The 23102-nt window shown below is 46.8% G+C and overlaps 1 protein-coding gene across 1 annotated transcript in view; it reads left to right on the top strand.

Moving 5' to 3' along the window:
* The window catches only part of LOC142298520 (catechol O-methyltransferase-like), a 71243-nt gene that overhangs the window by 22685 nt on the left and 25456 nt on the right, over positions 1–23102 (top strand). The window contains exon 2 of the mRNA XM_075341770.1: positions 16413–16692. Coding sequence (XP_075197885.1) covers positions 16413–16692 — 280 coding nt within the window. The remainder of the gene's footprint in view (positions 1–16412; positions 16693–23102) is intronic.

Below are 23102 nucleotides of genomic sequence, written 5' to 3'. Positions count from 1 at the left end.
CCCTTGTCACCACCCTCCAAGTTTGATGTCCACACCAGGGGTGCGGAGCCAGGCGGTTGGCTCCACCCACCGAGGAGTTCACAGGCCTGGAGGCGGGAAAGACACAGTTCAGACAGAAGTTCTAGAGCAGAGTGTGAGGAGTAACCTTGACAGTGAAGGAGGGAGGACGAGTTCAAGGGCAGACCTGTGACCAGGCCTGCCAACAGACTACTCCGGTGGCTGGGTTGGAGCCCAGTCACCTTTGGCAAGGAGGCAGACGGTGGTGGCCGCCTGCAGGAGCTGGGATTACAGCAGGTGGAACCGTAGGGACCGGGGTCGGACGGTGGCCCGCCGGTACCGAACCGGGGAACCGATTGGAAACCAGAGCACCAGGAGGGGTACTCAGACCCAGTACAAAGCCCTGAACCGACAGGGACGAGTCAAATCAACTGATTGAGGACTGGACTTAAGGACCTATCCCACACAAGACCTGTTAGAAGACAACAGTCCAACCATACAGGGTAAAGCCACCGCCAAGGCATAGAGACCCAAAGGGCCAGCGTCTGCGAGCAAACAGGCTCCTACGGCATATACCAGTTGGGGAGCGGACTACCGTTGCTTAGGCATAGGAGTCAAACATTCATACAAAGAGGTGCAGGAGAAAGGCAGAAATCACCAACCTATTCTGGGAGAAGCTGCAGCCGGCTGCAGGCCCCGTTCATCACCCCATTTGGTTTACCGGAGACTCCAGTGTATTGTGTCATAGTGAGTACACCAGTGCCTACGGGCTGCGCACCGCACAGCATCAGCACCCAGCACGCACCCGCTCCCACGCCTCAGCACCTCCCTCGGGCCCCCGGGACCATCGCTCCCCTACCCACTGAGGGGTCAACACCAAGCTGTGCAACACCGTCCCCGGGAGGCCTAGTTAATGGCAGTGGTGGTGTCCATCTATTCACCACAACCCGTGGGTGGCGTCATGAACTTATATCCCAAACTAAACCACCGCGGCCCCGGCCGTGGAACTCCGCGTCAAGTCCTTGCATGTAGCGCCAACTTCCTTGCAGAGCGACGTGACCCCCAGGTCCGTGAGAGGCTCGAGCCACCACCCACCGTACGAGCACATCTGAGCGGATTGGCGGTCGCAGCCGAGCCTGCGGGGCGGTACACTTCCTACTTGGGTTTTGTGATGGAGTTGAAGTCTGGGCAGAAACAAGAACAGTCAACAACTTTAAGCAACAGCTGCTGGGGCAACCTCCTCTTGCAGCTTTCCTTCCCTCAACCCGCCACCCCAACCACCCATATCCCCAGTGCCACCTTCACTCACGGTGCTGCACTGTCTGGAGTTCCTTGTAGTTGTCCGTGGTGACGGGTGCAGCTGCTTTCAGTCCTTCAGACGAACTGAGTAAACCCGTACAGCCATTGCCCTTTGCACCATCCCCCACCAAGGGCCTCTGGTGCCACCTCCTCATGGCACACCTCTCCGGGCCCTGAGGCCTTTTTATTTTTAACAAAGCATTATAAAAAGGTTCAACAAGGATGGCGCCTCTTGAAACATTAACTCCTTTTCCACCCCCCACCTGGGGGTCCAGATGGCCTTCTCCAATTAACACGGAAAGGTTCAACAAGGGTGACAAGTCCTGAACAGTCATTTTTCAAACTTTCAAAAAAATTGGTGGATAGGCATCCTGGTTCAGCTACCGCTACTGCATACGGATTCCTGCAGCTCCGGCAACTACCGGGCGGCCGCGCGGCGGTGGAACCGGCATCTTAACAGGCAGGCTTCACCTCCGCTGTGGTGAATGAAGAAACCGGCTGTTCTGCCGCCGGGATTTCAGAGTCCGGGTGCTCCGTATCGGGGTACGGGCCCAGTGATGCGGCCGGGTCTGGTCGGGCTGGTGGTGAGGCCGGAGGTGTCGCAGCCTGCTCTTCGTAGACTGGGGCTGAAGGTTCCGCTGCCAGTGTTGGGGATAGTGGCTCGGCATCCGCCGAGGGTGACGGTGGCTGGATGCTTGCAATGGGCGGGGGGCAGACCGGATCCAACAGCCAGGTAGGCCGGATCAACCGGGACTGGGTAGCTGCTTACCCGCTCCTCGCGTGGGACTTTTATCTCACGGGCTCGTACCGCCACAGCCAGGCTCCTCATCTCTTCCCTCCAATGATTACGAATGAAGAGGAACTGCATCTGCATCCTCCTGCAGAGCTGCTCGGTCTCCTGCTCTATCTAGGCCGTGGTCCCAGGAGCAGCGCGCTCCGGTGCCCAGTCCCTTGCTGCTGCTATCTTGCCTCTGTGGTGTCTAGGAACGTTATGGCAGAGTCCTGGCATCCTTCTCCACTTCCCGTCACGCTCCCTTGGTTTTTTGCCAGCCACTGACTTTCACGCTGGGGACCCCTGGGAACTTCCGGTTCTGGCCACACTCTCAGGACGAAGGGCGGGGCTTCGGCTTTGCGTGCTTTTGGTCTAAAAGATGCCGTTTTGGCGCCAAAGATGGCGGAAAATGGCGGGACCGGGATCTTGACACCGCAGCTTGGATTTTCAAGACGCACGTCACCCAGGTTAGTGGTTCCTGTCCGAATCCTGTTCGTGATGCCAAATTTGAGGTGTGCCTCCCCTGCAGCGGCTGAACTGCTTGGGTCCAGGATGGTTACTCGTGGCTCGAGGGTCTCCGGAACCGGGGGCCAGGGGCCACACTCAAATGAAGAAGGGGCTACTTACAGGGGAGATATAGTTCGTGATGCCACCCGTAGTGTGCGGTAATGGAGAGTACCGCCACTGCCGATGGGAGTACTTGGGTTGATGGAATGGAGGCAGCTAGATGATGTTTTTTCTCCATGGGTAGGGAAGGCCCCAGGGCTCTGGATGGTGGGGTGCAGGGGAGCGCAGGCTTGCTGGAAGCAGGGTATGACCATGTACTCACTCAGGACGGTTATCGTGGTGCTGGATGATATTTTGTAAAGTCATTACACACACATGCTGCAGATGAACCAAAAGTCCCAGTGCACCACTGCTGCTTGGGAAGGAGAGCACGTCCAGGTATACGCTCCCAATAGTATTGCTTTTGCTATGTCCGGATTTATGTCCCAATTTAGTCCGACTTCTCCGGAGCTTCAACTCCCCAGCCCCTCACACTATGAGGGGCACTACTTCACTTTTCCTGGGGGCTTCAACCCCCGGTTCCCTCTCCATTTGAGAGTTTCTACTGCACTTCTCCCTTTGCTCCCCTGGAGCTCACTGACTTGTCACCTCCCACCAGTCTGCTTAACCCTTCGGTGGGCGGCCCTTTCCTCTCTAGACCTACCGACTGGCTTGTCTGTCCTGTACTAGTGTGAGTGTGGATTGGGGGTTTGAATGTGGTTGGTAGCAATACCACTGGGTGGAACGTGGAACCAAGGAGGGTGGGTTCTGCACTATAAGGAAAGGAGTGCAGTTCCCTGTGACACCCTGACTAGTGCAGGGGCGTCACATTATAAGTGCCTTTTTTTTTTAAATTGTTGTTGTGTGGAGAAAATCTGGAATCTGTCTCCTTGGGGTTATGCGGGCATCACACGAGACGATCTATCATGCGATACATCGTCGGGGTCACGGTTTTCGGGACGCACATCCGGCATCGTTTGCGACGTCGTTTCGTGTGACACCTCCGAGCGACGCTGAATCAGTCACAGATCGTGAGTCATGTACATGTCGCTTATTTTTAAAAAATCATTTAGTTTTCATGGTGCCGGTTGTTCATTGTACCCGGGACAGCACACATTGCATTGTGACACCCCGGGAACGATGAACACAGCTTACCTGCGTCCCGCGGCACCCGACGGCTATGCGGAAGGAAGGAGGTGGGCGGGATGTTTACGTCCCACTCATCTCCGCCCCTCCGCTTCTATTGGCCGGCGGCTGTGTGACGTCGCTGTGACACCGAACGTCCCTCCCCCTTCAGGAAGAGGATGTTTGACGCCCACAGCGAGGTCGCTCAGCAGGTAAGTACGTGTGACGGTGGTTTAACGACTTTGTGCGACAAGGGCAACGATTTGCCCGTGACACACAAACAACGGGGGCGGGTACGATCTCTCATGCGATAGCACGATAGATCGTACCGTGTGACGCCTGCATTACTATTAAAATTTTTAGTTTATTCATTTACTTCCTATGTAACAATTATTGCTATGGTGACAGAACCCCTTTAAGTTCTTTTCCTATGCACATTTGTTTGCAGGGCAATTGTCATGCTCGTACCCCCATTTTTCCTTTCTTTTCCAGTCCCCTAGCCTTTAATACAACCATTTTGCAGCCATTTATCAGCACAGAAATTCAGGTCCCCGTTGACTTGTTTGGGGTTCGGAGTCTGGGGTCAAGTTTAGATCAAGTCTGGTTCCCGAGTCGAAACTCGGCAAACCTGAACAACCACAGGTCTGCTCATCTCTAATCGAGACCTATATTACTGGATTTCACAAACGTCTAGTTATAAAAAACTGATGTTTCTGGGACCAGGTGCAACTCTCTTAAACAAAATTGGTATCTGTGCCGTCTAGCAGGTCAACAGGTGTATTCAACTCCCTATGGTGGCCAATGGGATTGTACCACCTTCTACCTAAACTTCTGGCATAGTGCAGGAAGTTGCCTGTTAATGTGCTTGGATTTATCCTTGTAGTCTGTTGCTGTTCCCTATTGTGTTTATCCTAATGTATTGTGTTTATCCAAATATGGACTCCGCTTGCACCTTGACAATATCTGTCTCTGTAATTCCTCCTAATTTTCACCCTGGCTTGACTGATTCTTTTTATGGACTGATCTCATTGTAACTAACCCCAATCTACTCCTCTGACTGTGGTTTTGTATTCTTATTCTCTTCCAAGTTCAGTCTTTCCTGATTTACCGACTTGGATTTGTGTGACCATTTTTTGCCTCTGTCTTGCTCCTCCCCAGCAGCTACTCCATGGACGCAGCCCAATGGGGCCCATAGTAAGTCTATATTTCTGTATAGAATGAAGAGTGGGGACGGGACGCATCCCCTAGAACCTGCTAGACGGAGTGGCAGTCTGTCTGAGGTAGCATTTTTGATCTGATGGTCTATGACAGACTTAGTAAAAATAACAAAAATACAATATATCCAGCTCACCAGTCTCTGTGTCTAGATTCCTCCTGGGTCGGTGCACGGTATCCATGGCTGGCGTCCACAGCTGTTACAATCATTGGAAAGGAAGAGGGGAGGGAAACATATCCAGCACCATGTCTTTAATAAAACTTCAGGACTCATATTTGCCATATTGGCCTATAGTTACAGTTACATAGTTACTTAGGTTGAAAAAAGACCTAGGTCCATCTAGTTCAACCTTCCTCCACCAGTTCTACATTTGGTCACTAAGGGGTACTTTGCACGCTGCAACATCGCTAGCCGATGATAGCGATGCCGAGCGCGATAGTACCCACCCCCGTCGCACATGCGATATCTTGTGATAGCTGCCGTAGCGAACATTATCGCTATAGCAGCTTCACACGCACTTACCTGGCCTGCGACGTCGCTCTGGCCGGCAACCCGCCTCCTTCCTAAAGGGCGTCACAGCGACATCACACAGCAGATGGCCAATAGAAGCGGAGGGGCGGAGATGAGTGGGATGTAAACATCCCGCCCTCCTTCTCCCTTCCGCATTGCCGATGGACGGCGGGCGCAGGTAAGGAGATGTTTGTCGCTCCTGTGGCTTCACACACAGCGATGTGTGGAGCTGCAGGAACGACAAACAACATCGTACCTGCGGATGCACAGACATTATGAAAATGAACGACATGACACAGATCACCGATTTTTTACTGTTTCATGCTCGTTCATCTTCTCTCCTAGGCTTTACACGTTGCGACGTCGTTACCGGCGCCGTATGTGCATCACTTTCGATTTGACCCCGACGATATCGCAGTAGCGATGTCGCAACGTGCAAAGTACCCCTAAGTCATTTATAACCAACAATGTTGTGTGTACTGAGGAAATCATCCAGCCCTTTTTTAAAAGCTGTTATAGTATCTGCCATTAAAAGAACCCTTTTCTATTAAGCTGCCGGAATCGCTTTTCTTCCACTCGCAGTGTATGCCCGCCTGGTCCTTAGTATTGTCTTTGGTAGGAATAAGTCATATGTCAGCCCTTTATATTGACCACACATGTATTTATACAAATAAATGAGATCTCCTCTGAGACATCTTTTTTCTAAGCTAAACATATCTAATTTATTCAACCTCTCATCATATGGGAGGCCTTCCATTCCTTGTAGTAGTCTAGTTGCCCGCCTTTGAACTGACTCTAACTTCTGAATGTCCTTTTTAAAATGTGGAGCCCAAAACTGGATGCCATATTTCAGATGTGGCCTTACAAGTGATTTATAGAGGGGAAACAATACGTTGGGATCACGGGATCTAATCTCTCTTTTTATACACCCTAAAATCTTGTTTGCTTTATCAGCTGCTGCTTGACATTGAGTGCTGCTGCTCAGCTTATTTGTAATAAGAATACCCAAGTCCTTCTCCTGTTCTGTAGTCCCGAGTTTACTTCCATTTAATGTATACGCAGCTATAGGATTACTCCGTCCTAGGTGCATTACTTTACATTTATCAACATTAAATCTCATTTGCCAAGTATCTGCCCATTCTGACATCTTATCCAGATCTTTTTGTAATATGGTACTATCAAGGTCAGTTTTTAATATCCAACATAGTTTGGTGTCATCAGCAAAGACTGACACTTTACTATCAATCAATCCACAAGGTCATTAATAAAGAGATTAAAAAGAATCGGTCCTGGCACAGATCCCTGCGGTACCCCACTGCTGACTATTGCCCATTTAGAGAATGTACCATATCTGACTACTCTTTGTTTCCTATCTTTTAGCCGGTTCCTTACCCAGTTGCATATAGTTCCCCCTAGTCCTTGCTTTTGGAGCTTTAGTAAAAGGCTATTATGTAGTACAGTATCAAATGCCTTTGCAAAGTCCAAATAAATCACATCAGCTGCATTACCAATATCCAGGTTTGCACTTACCCCCTCATAGAACCCCACAGGTTAGTTAGACATGACTTATCTGTCATGAATCCATGCTGTTTGTCAGTTATTATATTATTTTCTGCAATATATTTTTGCATGTCATGCCTTAAAATTCCCTCAAAAACTTTGCATACTACTGATGTCAGTCTTACTGGACGGTAGTTGCCTGGATCTACCCTCTTACCTTTCTTAAATATCGGTACCGCATCAGCAATCCTCCAATCCTGAGGCACCAGACCTGTTACAGGCGAGTCTAAAAAGATGAGATACAGCGGTCTGTTGATTACGGAGCTCAATTCCCTCAATATTCGGTGATGAATGCCATCTGGCCCTGGGGATTTGTCAATTTTTAATTTACTCAGACGTAGGCGTACTTCTTCTTGTGTTAAATTAATTATATTGGGTGGGGAACTTTGATTTTTCACTTGTTGAATGATCCCTGGTACAGTCAGTTCCTTGGTGAACACAGATGAGAAATGCCTATTTAATATCTCAGTCTTTTGTTTGTCCTCTATAACTAACATGTTATTATATTTTAAGGGGCAAATACTATCCTTTATTTTCCTTTTGGAGTTAATGTATTTATAAAAGATTTTGGGATTTATTTTAATGTTCTTAGCGATTTTTGCTTCAGTAGCTAATTTTGCTTGCTTGATTTCTTTTTTACATTTCCTATTGATATCTTTATACTCCTGAAATGCTATTTCTGTATTCTCAGCCTTTAAGATTTTAAACGCCCTTTGTTTTTTTTTACTATACTTTGTACAGTCTTACAGTGCCTACAAGTAGTATTCAACCCCCTGCAGATTTAGCAGGTTTGATAAGATGCAAATAAGTTAGAGCCTGCAAACTTCAAACAAGAGCAGGATTTATTAACAGATGCATAAATCTTACAAACCAACAAGTTATGTTGCTCAGTTAAATTTTAATAAATTTTAAACATAAAAGTGTGGGTCAATTATTATTCAACCCCTAGGATAAATATTTTGTGGAATAACCCTTGTTTGCAATTACAGCTAATAATCGTCTTTTATAAGACCTGATCAGGCCGGCACAGGTCTCTGGAGTTATCTTGGCCCACTCCTCCATGCAGATCTTCTCCAAGTTATCTAGGTTCTTTGGGTGTCTCATGTGGACTTTAATCTTGAGCTCCTTCCACAAGTTTTCAATTGGGTTAAGGTCAGGAGACTGACTAGGCCACTGCAACAGCTTGATTTTTTCCCTCTTGAACCAGGCCTTGGTTTTCTTGGCTGTGTGCTTTGGGTCGTTGTCTTGTTGGAAGATGAAATGACGACCCATCTTAAGATCCTTGATGGAGGAGCGGAGGTTCTTGGCCAAAATCTCCAGGTAGGCCGTGCTATCCATCTTCCCATGGATGCGGACCAGATGGCCAGGCCCCTTGGCTGAGAAACAGCCCCACAGCATGATGCTGCCACCACCATGCTTGACTGTAGGGATGGTATTCTTGGGGTCGTATGCAGTGCCATCCAGTCTCCAAACGTCACGTGTGTGGTTGGCACCAAAGATCTCGATCTTGGTCTCATCAGACCAGAGAACCTTGAATCAGTCTGTCTCAGAGTCCTCCAAGTGATCATGAGCAAACTGTAGACGAGCCTTTACATGACGCTTTGAAAGTAAAGGTACCTTACGGGCTCGTCTGGAACGGAGACCATTGCGGTGGAGTACGTTACTTATGGTATTGACTGAAACCAATGTCCCCACTGCCATGAGATCTTCCCGGAGCTCCTTCCTTGTTGTCCTTGGGTTAGCGTTGACTCTTCGGACAAGCCTGGCCTCGGCACAGGTGGAAACTTTCAAAGGCTGTCCAGGCCGTGGAAGGCTAACAGTAGTTCCATAAGCCTTCCACTTCCGGATGATGCTCCCAACAGTGGAGACAGGTAGGCCCAACTCCTTGGAAAGGGTTTTGTACCCCTTGCCAGCCTTGTGACCCTCCACGATCTTGTCTCCGATGGCCTTGGAATGCTCCTTTGTCTTTCCCATGTTGACCAAGTATGAGTGCTGTTCACAAGTTTGGGGAGGGTCTTAATTAGTCAGAAAAGGCTGGAAAAAGAGATAATTAATCCAAACATGTGAAGCTCATTGTTCTTTGTGCCTGAAATACTTCTTAATACTTTAGGGGAACCAAACAGAATTATTGTGGTTTGAGGGGTTGAATAATAAATGACCCTCTGAATAAACTTTTCACAATTTAAAAAAAAACAACAAAAAAACAAAAAAAGAAATAACATTCTTTTTTGCTGCAGTGCATTTCACACTTCCAGGCTGATCTACAGTCCAAATGTCACAATGGCAAGTTAATTCCGAATGTGTAAACCTGCTATATATGCAGGGGGTTGAATACTACTTGTAGACTTGTAGGCACTGTATTTATCCATAGTGGTTTCTTTTTATTCCTGGACATTTTATTACCAGAGGGTATGAGTTTTTTCTACAGGACTCTAGCAGTATATCATTAAACTTACCCCATTTATGTTCAGTATCCCCAGTTACCATAACATTGTCCCAATCTACACATTTAAGCTCTTCCCTCAATTTGTTGAAATCAGCTTTCCTAAAATTCCAGGTTTTAGCATTTCCCCTTTGAAATGTTCTATTGAATATTACTTTGAAGCTTACCATATTATGATCGCTGGTGCCCAAGTGCTCCCAGACCCGTAGATCTGAAATTGTATCCGGTCTATTTGACAGTACCAGATCTAGCAAATTATCTCCCCTGGTTGGTTCATCTACCATCTGAGAAAGGTAATTGTCTTGGATTGTATATAAGAACTTGCAGCTTTTAGCACAACCAGATGATTCTATGTTAAGGTCCAGTCACACTAAGCAACTTACCAGCGATCCCAACAACGATAGGGATCGCTGGTAAGTTGCTAGGAGGTTGCTGGTGAGATGTCACGCTGCGACGCTCCAGCGATCCCACCAGCAACCTGACCTGGCAGGGATCGCTGGAGCGTCGCTACACGAGTTGCTGGTGAGCTCACCAGCAACCAGTGACCAGCCCCCAGCGCCGCGTGGAAGATGCTGCGCTTGGTAACTAAGGTAAATATCGGGTAACCAACCCGATATTTACCTTGGTTACCAGCGCACGGAGCTACACGTGCAGAGAGCAGGGAGCAGCGCACACTGAGCGCTGGCTCCCTGCTCTCCTAGTTACAGCACACATCGGGTTAATTACCCGATGTGTGCTGCAGCTACATGTGCACAGAGCAGGGAGCAGCGCACACCGCTTGGCGCTGGCTCCTTGCTCTCCTAGTTACAGCACACATCGGGTTAATTACCCGATGTGTGCTGCAGCTACAAGTGCAGAGAGCAGGGAGCAGCACACAATGCTTAGCGCTGGCACCCTGCTCTCCTAGCTACAGCACACATCGGGTTAATTAACCCGATGTGTCCTGCAGCTACATGTGCACAGAGCAGGAGCCGGCACTGACAGTGAGAGCGGCGGAGGCTGGTAACAAAGGTAAATATCGGGTAACCAAGGACAGGGCTTCTTGGTTATCCGATGTTTACTGTGGTTACCAGCCTCCGCAGAAGCCGGCTCCTGCTGCCTGCACATTTAGTTGTTGCTGTCTCGCTGTCACACACAGCGATCTGTGCTTCACAGCGGGACAGCAACAACTAAAAAATGGCCCAGGACATTCAGCAACAACCAACGACCTCACAGCAGGGGCCAGGTTGTTGCTGGATGTCACACACAGCAACATCGCTAGCAACGTCACAAAAGTTGTTCGTTAGCAGCGATGTTGCTAGCGATTTTGCTTAGTGTGACGGGGCCTTTACACTGAATGTCTGGATAGTTGAAATCCCTCATAATAAGAACCCAGAATGATTAAGGAGTTCTTCTCTGAAACATGTAAGGCGCTATAAGGCATATGGAGAGATTGTTTTAGTCCATATAAGAATTTTTTTTTTACTTGGAATTAATAATTTGAAGTTTTTTTAGTTTTTTTAAAGATGTGCTGGATATGTTTCTCTCCCCTCTTCCTTTCCAATGATTATGACAGACTTAGGTTGTCCAGGCGTTCTTTATAATTTATGTTTGGAACTAGGGTAAAGAATGCTTACAGTTTGTAATATACTCACTGTCAGCATTCTGCACCGTTGCCTAGATACTAAACATTAATGTGTGACCAGCCTCACTCCTGATTCTAGAGGAGCTGGTCACACCCCGACTAGTGGTGTTTTAATGTCTGGAGTTTAGTGATAACTTCATAACTGATGCCACGCCCAGTCTCCAGTAGGCCCTTCTCCTCCTTCAATTTCTTTGCAAGTGCTAGAAGTGATTACAGCACTTGCGCAGTAAGCTTTATCATTTTCCTGCTGCCAACCTACTGTGCAAGTGCCAGGGAGCGCTGGGCTAGAGACTTCATTGCAGGTCTGAGCGAATGATGACTGGACTGAGTTGTCCAATCAGCTGTAAGGAGGAGGGACATTTCAAGTATACAAAAAGATCTGTGATTATACATAGAGATGTCTTTTCTATCAGCTGATGTGAAGATACTTGCACATAGAGAATTTAGTGAGGGTTCAGTGGCTTTACTACACTGGTTTCATGCATGACAGAAACTGTAAGGCCACGTACACACGTTGAGTATTTGATGAGTTTTTTACCTCAGTATTTGTAAACCAAAACCAGGAATGGGTAAAAAAAAAATGTAGAAATGGTGCTCGTGTTTGTATTATACTTTTCTTCTGATTGGTTCACTTCTGGTTTTGTATTACAAATATTGAGGTAAACTGTCACAGGTGTATCACAGTTGACAGACAACCCTGTGGTGTCCGGTTGCAGAAGGTCAATACATTTGGTTGCATAAACTGCTCCTTGATATTCTATCATTTCCTCTGTGGTGTGAATGGAATTTTGTGTGTCTTCTCTGTTAGGGTTTACTCTTTCCCCTGTAGGACGCTTACCAGTTCTGGACCTAAGTGGAATGATTATGAGTTGTTGTCTACCAGGAATCTTAAGTGGAAAGTTCCTTTCTAGAAGCTGGGACCTAGGTTTATTGGTCCAGAAGCTGGAAGCAAGGTTTATTGGTCCCTATAAAGTAATCGCCGTCAATAATCCATTAACATTTCATCTGGAGTTACAGAGAGGATGTGATGTGAATGCCACAAGATTAGTTTGTTCATTTCATGCTTCCTATCCAGAAAAACCTGGCCCTGAGTGTCCAGAGACCACTTGTAAAAGACTGTTTCTTGATATTCCAGCCTTTCCTCTGTGATGTGAATGGTGTTTTGTGCGTCTTCTGTGTCAGGGTTTACTCTTCCACCTTAGGACCCTGTGGAGATCTTAACCTTTCAGCTGCTAATCATTATCCTTCACCCTCTGTGTCTTTTTATACCTGCATTTCCCCTTGGCTGGCGATAAAGTTAGTTTCTATACCAGCAGTCGGTTTGTAATCATCTGGAGAAACGTTGTATGTTGTTGTTCTTATCCCTAAGTCATCTTGGAGATACATTGTTTGTTTGCTTTCCCCTGTTTGTTTTTCCTGTGTGTGTTCTTTAGGACTTAAGCTAGTGTCACACATAACGACGACGACAACGACGTCGCTGCAACGTCACCATATTCTGTGACGTAGCAGCGACCATAGATGACCGTTAGTAAGCTGTCAAACATGTTAGAAAAAGCAGCGACGGAGCAGCGATCATAGCGACGTCGACTGTCGTTGTGTGGTTTCAGACGTAGCGTAGCGTCGCTGCTGCGGTGTCAAACACAAGGATTATCAGCTTATCAGCATGGCGCAGCGGGATAGCAGCGATCAAAAAATGACTTTGAGCATTCAGGAGCGAGCAACGATTTCGCAGCAGGGGTCTGATCGTTGTTATGTGTCACACACAGCGACGTCGCTGTTGAGGTCGCTGCAACGTCACCGAATATGGTGACGTTGCAGCGACGTCGTTGTCGTCGTCGTCGTTATGTGTGACACCAGCTTAAGTGGGGTTTGCTACTGCTCATCCTGCCCGTTCATTACCCAGGGTCCAGTTCAGGGTCAGCTAGGGTCAGGTATCCTGCTTGGCGCATTGGTGCAGAACCTATTGAGGAACATCAGGGGAGCCAGGGGCCAGCAGAAGATTTGATCAGGGGTCACCATCTCCCCTAACCCTAGACGCAAGGTTTCCTTTTTCCCTCCCCTTCCATTTTGCTATTCGCTCTGTATTTCCCCGTACCTACTCGTCTGCATGTGACTTACTGTAAGTGTAGATGTGATGTCTGTATTGTATTTACCATATATACTCTATATACAATATATAGCTCTGGAAAAAATTAAGAGATCACTGCACAGTTTTATAAAAATCAGCTTCTCTTCCTGTCAATTCCAGTGTCAGATGAATTTCAACCAGAGAATGTAGTGCCCCTGAAGCCATCAGGAGCTACAAGGTACTGCATCCTGTCAAAGATGCAGGGCTTACCCCAAGGGACCCAGAAGACCAGTGCCAGGAACAGCAAAACACATTATAATCCCTGTTTTTCCCTTTCCAAAGACTGGTGACAGGCTAGGGTTGGACCTAATGGATGGCCACCTAGGGGTGGAGCCGATCCAGTCCACTAGACGACAACCAGTGAGGAGGGGTCAGACGGTCAGTAAGTGGAATTGAGAGGAACCGGATGTAACCGCACTGAGAGGAGAGTGTAACGGTGACCTGATGGCCCAGGCGTGCGGTTGCCGATGGAGTACGGTGGAGTACTCCCGGAACCGTAGCACCAATGGGGTACAGAATCCTAGGTCAGGCAAACGCTCCAGGCAGACCTGATAAAATCTGCACAGTAAGGGGACCATCCAGGACCTCACTAATCGTAAAGTTCGGGACACAGTAGCAACGGGAGAACCGGGGACAGGACCAGAGAAACCGTCCCCACAGGGTTCAAGCTACCTGTTATATGGACTAAGACTGAACAAGAACCTGGAGGGGACCCCCAGACGCTTCAAGCCACGGGGACCCACCAACCAGAGACAGGTGAAGGGGAAAGAAGCCACCAGGTTACCAAACTGGCACTGGGACTAAGGACCAGCCTTCCTCGGGTTACCAGCCATAACAACGCTGTGAGTAAAGGAACCAGTGATACTGCAATCCCTTGTGTGGTCTACCTTCTACCGCCCAACAACACTATTTATCCCCTGGGGCTTGGCCCTACTTGCGGAGGGCCCAACATCCAGGCTGCCACCAACACCAGCCCCAGTACTGAGAACTGTGCAGCGGCGGCTCCACTTAAATAGCCGCAACCCGCAAGTGTTGTCACGACAAAAACTTTTATTTTATCTCCCCTGTAAATACCCCCTTTTTGGAGCGACCCCAGTGTCACGGAACTGGGCAATGGCCACCCAAGGACATTAGCATATGATTACTTATGCAGATTCTTGTCATGTCACTGCATTGTTACTGTTTTGCTCCTAAAAATTTAAATTTTCATTATTTAGTTAGTATTTTGTAAGTCCACTTTTGGCTTTTATCACTTCCTGATCATTTGTGGGCATTCTCTGTATTAGATTCAAGCATGTCTCAACCAAAATCTCATCCAAGATTTCTTCTACACGTTGCCAATGTTGGTGCATACTGTTCAACTCACTTAAATATGTATGCAGCTTTTTCTTCAACTCTACCCACAAGTATTCCTTTGGCTTGAGGTCTAGGGACTGTGGGGCCAATCCAGCGCCTACTGGAACACTATATTGTCCTTTTCATACCCAAAGTACTCAAGTATACAAAGTAACTTGCCTTGTTAGATACTCACATATAGCTCAACACTGAGACCACCATCGATCCTGGTGAAGTATCCAATGCCTTTTGCTGTGAAACAACGCCATATCAACAAGTTTCTTCAACTGAAGTTGACAGTTTCTTCAATTTCTCCATCCATTAGCCCCTTTTTCCCTTGTTTCTTCCAGACCTATTTGCACCCATCAGAGCCTAGTCTATTGACTTTCATTTCATCACTCCAAATCACCAGTTTCCAATTGTCTACTGTCCACTTTTCATAATGTACATCACACGGTACTTAAATAGATGTCTATGATCTCACTATTAGAAGCATATGAGCCACCTCCACCTGCTGTGCCAGAACTTATAGTTCTTGTGATGAGCCGACTTGTTAACTCTGATATTTTGCCTAGTTGTCCACTTCTTGGCTTTTGAATGTAAGGACGGACTTCATTGCATGTTTGCAATTTTCTTTGCTGAGAGACCGCCATCGATAATCTGGATAATGCTGTTTTTCGTTTATTAGGAAAACTTCTTGATGGCTGCACCTCAATTTGAACCAGTGACCTTTCGCTGGGGAATCACCCTAATAACACACTAAACTAGTAGGGAATGTGAGAACAGGTTTTAATTTGTAGTATACAGGGGAAAAAAACACTTCAAACACCAGGAGCAAAGCAGTACCAATGCAGTGACACCTCCTGTATGGATATACTAGTCACATGCATTGCTCAGATGTGATTTAGGGTCATTATTCCACACAAACACACTTCAAATCCTGAGGTTTCTATGAACTCTGAGCTTTAGTTCCTTCCCTCAATTTTCTATTGGATTCAGGTCAGGTGATTTGCTGGGCCTTTCTATCAGCTTTATTTCCTTTCTCTGAAACTAATTGAGAGTTTCATTGGTTTTATGTTTGGAATCATTTGTTTTGATTACATGTCCACCCCTGTTGCATCTTCATCATTCTGGTAGATGACAACAGATTTTAATCAAGAATGTCTGAGTACATTTATCCATTCATCCTTCCTTCATTCAGTTATATGAAGTTTGCCAGTGCCATATGCTTAACAACAGCTCCACAACATGTTCCTATGTTCAAACATCAGTGTTGATATGGTATTTTTGGGGTGATATGCAGTGACTTTTAGCCTACACACGTGTGCCGGAGCCGGCGTAGGCTGGTAACCATGGTACACATCTGGTAACTATAGAAACCGCTTTGCTTATTTACCCAATGTGTAGCATAGTTACTAGCTTACCCCGGCTCTTGGCACACGTGTGCCAGAGGCTGTTAACCAGCGTACACATTGGGTAACTATGGAAACCGCTTTGCATAGTTACCCGATGTGTACCATGGTTACTAGCTTACCCCGGCTGCCTGCCCATTCAGATTGTTGGTCTCCCACTGTCAAACATGCAGATGTGTGCTGCACAGCAGGAGACCAACGAGGAAAAAATGAACCATCATTATTCAAGACTTACTCATTATATTATTATTCAATCTGCTAACCTACATACACATTCTAGACTAACCGATACGTTAGAATCGGGACACCTTCTAGTATATAAATAATTGTCTAGTTTGAATTTTAACCTAGTATATAGTATATAGAAAATTGTTATGATGAGCCTGCCCGTTTAGAGTAAGTAAATAGCTTGCTTAGTAATTTACTGTCTTTTTTTCTCATGCAGATGATAGATCTCAGCCTACTGTTCCTATTTGCAGCAAGTATCTTGCTCTTTTTCACTTTGTACATAGTTCTACATGGTCCACGACGAGCCTTTGCTAGAATTGTCTTACACGAAGTAATAGAAGGAGTCAAAATCTTTTTCATAAATCAGACCAAGGAACAAAGAGTTTTACAGTATGTGCTGGATAATGCAACGCGTGGAGACCCCCAGACTGTCGTAGACAATATTGATTTATACTGTAACCAAAAGGAATGGGCCATGAATGTGGGGGACCAAAAGGGTAAGATTATGTAAATAAATTAAATGCATTCATGTATATGTATAAATAAGAAGTATAGTCAAGCAAAAAAGTGACTATAATAACTTTGCCTGGCAGATTCATAATCAAATAGTAGTTTAGTGTAATAGACTGTTGGCTAGGCACTGTGCTTCACATGTTTCAAAGTACTTGTTTCATCAGTATCTTGCATGTGTAACCCCCTTTATTATGGAGGTCTGCTGCATCCTGTTTGCACATTTGTTTCTGTTACCTTGGCTGGTAAATATCATTGCCTTTTTTCCATGTATATATATAGTCCAAACTCAAAAGTTGCATCGCATTTCAAAACACTAAAACCCATGTAAGGGTACTTTCACACTTGGGTTCAGTGGAGTCCGTCACTATGGAGAATAGGGCAGTCCGTTAACGCACTGCGCTATTCTCCATAGACTTGTATGGACGACGCACTGTAACGCAAGTGTCAGCGTTGCATCCGCTGGACGACGCAGCGTCGTTATTTTGATGCTGCGCCGGGCGGGAGAAACGCAGCATGTAACGTTTTTTTGAGCAGCGCAATCCGTTGGATTTCACTGCGCATGCCCTCTCTGGCTCCCTGCATCCGTAACCAAGGTAAATATCGGGTAACCAAGCAAAGTGCTTTGCCGAAATTTATCCTCACTACATGTGCAGGGAGCCCGACACTTCCCCGCTTGGCTCCGTCCCCTCCCGGACTCCACTCCGCATGTATGTACATACACACACAAATACACACATACATATACATACACACACGCACACTCACCTGTCCTCAGCGCCATGGCCCCGCTCGGCTCCACCCACTCCTCACTCCGCCCCCCGCACACATTCTCGGCGGCCGAGCGATCAGCTGATCACCCGGCGGCCGGCTACTGGGAGCGATCAGCTGATCACCCGGCGGCTGGCTACTGGGAGCGATCAGCTGATCATCCGGCAACTGGCTGCTGTGAGCGATCAGCTGATCACCCGGCGGCCGGCTACTGGGAGCGATCAGCTGATCATCCGGCAACTGGCTGCTGTGAGCGATCAGCTGATCACCTGGAGGCCGGCTACTGGGAGCGATCACCTCATCACACGGCGACCGACACTGGGAGCGATCAGCTGATCACCCGGCGGCCGGCTACTGGGAGCGATCAGCTGATCAACCGGTTGATCGTTCACAATAGTCTGCCGCCGGTAAACTGTAAAAAAAAAAAAATTAAAAAGGAATTCCGTTGTTTTGAAGCATCCGTTGCATCCGTTGTGCCACTATATGCAACACATCCGTTGCATCCGTCACACAACGCAATGCAACGGATACCGTTCAACGCAAGTGTGAAACTAGCCTTAGCTCCAAGTCTCAATGTAATATAAAAAAAATGCAACACAGAGTAATACAATGTTAAATGCTATGTACTATGTAACCTACATGATACTCTACATGTCGCCTACATACGGTAGTTGATTAAATTTTCATTTTGTACTATTTGATAAATAATTTGACACCTTTTAAAGAGAACCTTGTTCAGAGGTGTATCTAGGCTTTCCAGCACCCGGGGCAAGAATTCAGTTTGGCGCTCCCCCCCCTCACCAAGCAATTTGGGTGGTCATCATGTGACCAATCACTCATATGTGATTTGCACACTTACAGTCATGTGGTAATGAGCTTCTCTTAATAATTCTCTCAATGTTCAATGAGAAACGTATGAAGAAAAGCTAATTGTCACATGCAAGTATGAAAATCACATGAGTGGAGTGGCCATGTGGTGACCAGCGAGCAGAGCTGAATTGTGACAGTGGGTATATTACACGCTGTTAGAACTGAGGATACTGCACTACTTAATTTTGTAATTAAACGGATTGTACAGATTAGAGATGAAAATCTGCAGTGACTCTATTCGTGACTTCAGGCTTCTGAATTCTTACAATGCATGCTCTGCACACTTTTAGGATTCTCCGGTGCCAGTGACACGACAATGGACGATCATGTGAGCACAAGTATGAGATTTGTAGACTTCTGGCCACATTCTGATTTGATGTGTCCAGCCTCAGTCAATTCATTTTCATTGAGCATGTCTGTTCAGCACGTGACCACATCTATGTAAATCGCATCCTTGCAGCTTCATAACCTCCAACTGTCACTGCCGGCATCAGAGAATCCTGACAGCGTGCAGTGTGCACACTGTGAGAATTCAGAAGTCTGCAGTCACATAGATTTACACACAGAGTGACTCCAGGCTCATCACAAACTTGGACAACCCCTTTAATGCTCCTAACAACATAAATAAAAACATAGTAACCCTTAACTTGTCAGACGGCACAAGACTTATTAAAGAGATTGTCCACTACTTTAACACTGAAGACCTTTCCTTAGGATAGGTCACCAATGTCTGATTGGTCGGGATCCAGCACCTGGCACCCCCGCCAATTCCCAACACTAGGTGCAGGTGGTGGCAGGTGGCCGGAAGTGCTCAGTTCTGGATCTGCTCCGTCTTCTGATAGTGGCAGCAGGTTCCTATTAAAATCAATGAGGTGGATGTGGAGTACCCGGCTGCGGACACCATCAGAGGACGGAGCAGATACAGAAATAAGCATTTCTGGCCACCTGCATCAAGAGCAGCTGATCAGTGGGGGTCCCATTGTGCTCACATCAGAAGCAATGCGCAAGTGGGACTAAGGCCTAATGATGGGACATAGTCAGTATCACAAATAAACATTTACATTCAGGTACCTTATAGATGATGTTGTCTCTGAGTCGTTTCTTTCTATTCACCTTGTCCTGACGCCATGATGACTTTTCACATTCACATCTCATCTCTGCAGATTTAAATCTTCTCCGGTCTTCTGCAGCACATCTCATCACGATGCCCCTAAAATAGTAGAATAATTATAATACTTCTATTTAAAAATATCTGCCCTACGCTGTGCCCCAGAATAAATAATGGCCCCTCACTGTGTTCTCTGCACAAAATATGACCCACACTGTCCCTCTTATCTTACATGCCCCACACACTCCCTCTCATTTGCTCCCCATACCATGTCTATATACGTCACCCCTCACCCCTCCCTCTCCCCATACATCTCCCGCATCCTCCCTCTCCCCATACATCACCCCGCATCCTCCCTCTCCCCATACATCACCCCGCATCCTCCCTCTCCCCATACATCACCCCGCATCCTGTCTCTCCCCATACATCACCCCTCATCATCTCTCTCCCCATACATCACCCCTCATCATTTCTCTCCCCATACATCACCCCTCATCATCTCTCTCCCCATACATCATCCCTCATCATATTTCTCCCCATACATCATCCCTCATCATTTCTCTCCCTATACATCATCCCTCATCATTTCTCTCCCCATACATCATCCCTCAACATTTCTCTCCCTATACATCACCCCTCATCATTTCTCTCCCCATACATCATCCCTCATCATTTCTCTCCCCATACATCATCCCTCATAATTTCTTTCTCCATATATCATCCCTCATCATTTTTGTCTCCATACATCATCCCTCATCATTTTTCTCCCCATACATCACCCCTCATCATTTCTCTCCCCATACATCATCCCTCATCTCTCTCCCCATACATCACCCATCATTTCTCTCCCCATACATCATCCCTCATCATCTCTCTCCCCATACATCATCCCTCATCATCTCTCTCCCCATACATCATCCCTCATCATCTCTCTCCCCATACATCAACCCTCATCATATCTCTCCCCATACATCATCCCTCATCATCTCTCTCCCCATACTGTGGCCAAAGATGCTTCCCCCTCCCCAACCTCTCTTCCCACCATACTGTCAAAAGATCGTTCCCCCTTACCCTTACTGTATCTATAGATACTGCTCCCTTCCCATCCTCTCTCCTCCATACTGTCTTTAGATACTGCCCCCTTCCCACCCTCTATCCCCTCATAATGTGTCCACTGATAGTTCCCTCTCCCCACCCTCTGTCCCCTCATTCCGTGTGCATAGATACCTCCCCCCTCACCCCACAATATTCCTCCGTCCATGTCTTCAGCTCCACACTGGAGCACTTATCAGCGTTTCTCTGCCGCCTCTGCGTTGTGGGCCTGACTTCCGGGTCAGCAGTGTGATCAGCTGACATGATCACATGAAAGCCGTCGCTCTGACCCGGAAGTCAGCGCCTGGCATCACCGCTTCACTTGTCCTCGCGTCTGACAGATACGAGGACAATTGAGCAGTGGGAGCCGCGCGCTGCAGATTCTATGAGTGCGGCTGTCAGTGTGACTGCAGAGCTGCAACCGCAGCTCACGTGGAGACTTTCACAGCGCTGCATCAGGCTCCCGACCGCGCCCCCCTCACAGTTGCGCCCGGGGCAGATGCCTCGCCAGCCCCCCCCTAGATACGCCCCTGCCTTGTTTTAACCCCTTAAACTATCAGGCAGTTTGGTTCCACTCATGCTGCAGGTTTCAAGCCAGAAGGGGATAGTTTGGAGACCATACAGTCCAACTTTCCAGGTTTTGTAAAAACCCAGATGACTAGTCATTGGTAATTAGCATAAATTGTGCATCATTTTAAAAATTGATTTTTCCTGATTTTGTGGCTTCAGAAATAGGGTGGCTAATAAGTTCTCTTTAAGGGATTTTACTATGTGGTACACATAGTGAATCTTCTATGAAACAACTGTATAAAATTGCATTGAAATTGGTTTATAGAGAGTTGGTCCTCTCAACGAAAATGACCATGAGATATATGATATGCTGAACATTTGTCACATTTGTCACAGAAAATATGGTCTTACTAAAAGGTGGTGTAACGCTTACGGCCGGTGTAGGGGCAGTGAGCAGGGTTAGTAGATTCACTGGACCACAGGAGGGACCTAAGCTTACCCTTTATTGAGAGGGGCTTAACTAACTGTGTACCGCAAGGCAGAAGCCAGGTACCACTCCCAGGGCAGTGACCGGATTGTGGCAGCTGACTCCTAGGACAGGAGATGGACTTAGGTACCAACACAGATGCAGGCAGGTACAGTTGGGATGACTGAGGCAGACAGGCAGGCGGGTATAGACAGATATGGTGGGCACGGCTGGGACAGATAGGTATGGGGAGGCATGTGCAGGTGACTGACACAGGGATAGTGAGACAGGAGCTCGGGACCTGACAACTAACTAGCTAGCAGACTGAATACTGACTAATTAAAGGCATTGCGTAGGCACCTCCTCTCCCGTCTGCCTTAAATACATAGTGCCTCTTAGCCATAGCCTGAGAGGCATTTCCTGGAATTAGTGGTCTGGCCCTTTAAGAGGTGGGCCGGTGCACACGTGTGTGCCCTAAGCATACTCCCAGAAGACCTAAGCTGTGTGCACAGGCCCTGGGAGGAGGAGGAAGCAGGAGCACATGTGGACAGCCACTGGGCAGCGGGTGAGGAAGCAACCCGGCTGGGGCGGTAAGTTGGGGTCCCTGCAGGCACGCCAGCGCTACAAGTGGTCTTTTCATTAGTGATATTTGCTCACATGAAGCTGTAAAGATAAGCTAGTATCATGGTTGATTACACATTCCATGTGCATTTCCTAATGATTAATCGTGATAAAATATTCTATATTACAAAACACTGTATTTTTGCATGCCCGTTCTAGGACAGAGTACCTTGCAGCTATCTTGGAAGTTTGTGATTGTTCAGTATATGCTTCAAATATTAAATATCCAGATGCCCACGATATCTATATTTCCATTCCAGGAGTTCATGTCACATACAGCTAGAACATAAATATACATTGTCATTTTTCCTTTTTCAATCAGGTCAATTTTAATTCAACACCCATTTTTTTCCCCGAGACAAAATAGTAGTACAAAACAAGATACATATACAACTAGGCCCAGAAATATTTAGTCAGTGACTGAATCTTCGTAATTTTGGTTGTCCATACCACTATTTTATATTTAAAATGAAACAACTGAGATGTAATTGAAGTGGAGACTTTCAGGTTCAATTGAAGGGGTTGATCAAAAATACTGTGAAATGTTTAGGTATTTCAACCATTTTTCTATGAATCCTCCTCATTTCAGGGGCTCAAAGGTAATTGGACAAAGTAACTTTACCATAAATATACTTTGTAGAAAAAACTTTGCAAGCAATGACTGCCTAAAGTCATGTTTGTGAGACTCTCCTTAAATTTTGTCTTGTGAAATGCAGCTCTATAGCCTGCTTTACACACTTCAATAGATCTTTCAATCCGTCGTCGGGGTCAAGTTGTAAGTGACGCACATCCGGCATCGTTCGTGACGTATTTGCGTGTGACACCTACGTGCGATCAAGATTGAACGAAAATACGGTGATCGCATACACGTCGTTTATTCCTCATACATTGGACGTTTGGTAGTACGAAACTAGTGAATTGTAACGTGTGACATCCCTCATACGATTTCGGTGTCTGAG

The sequence above is a fragment of the Anomaloglossus baeobatrachus genome, chromosome 1, assembly GCF_048569485.1.
Source record: "Anomaloglossus baeobatrachus isolate aAnoBae1 chromosome 1, aAnoBae1.hap1, whole genome shotgun sequence".
Taxonomy (NCBI): Eukaryota; Metazoa; Chordata; class Amphibia; order Anura; family Aromobatidae; genus Anomaloglossus; species Anomaloglossus baeobatrachus.
Note: the sequence above shows the minus strand (reverse complement) of the source record. Positions and strands in the feature narration are given on the sequence as shown.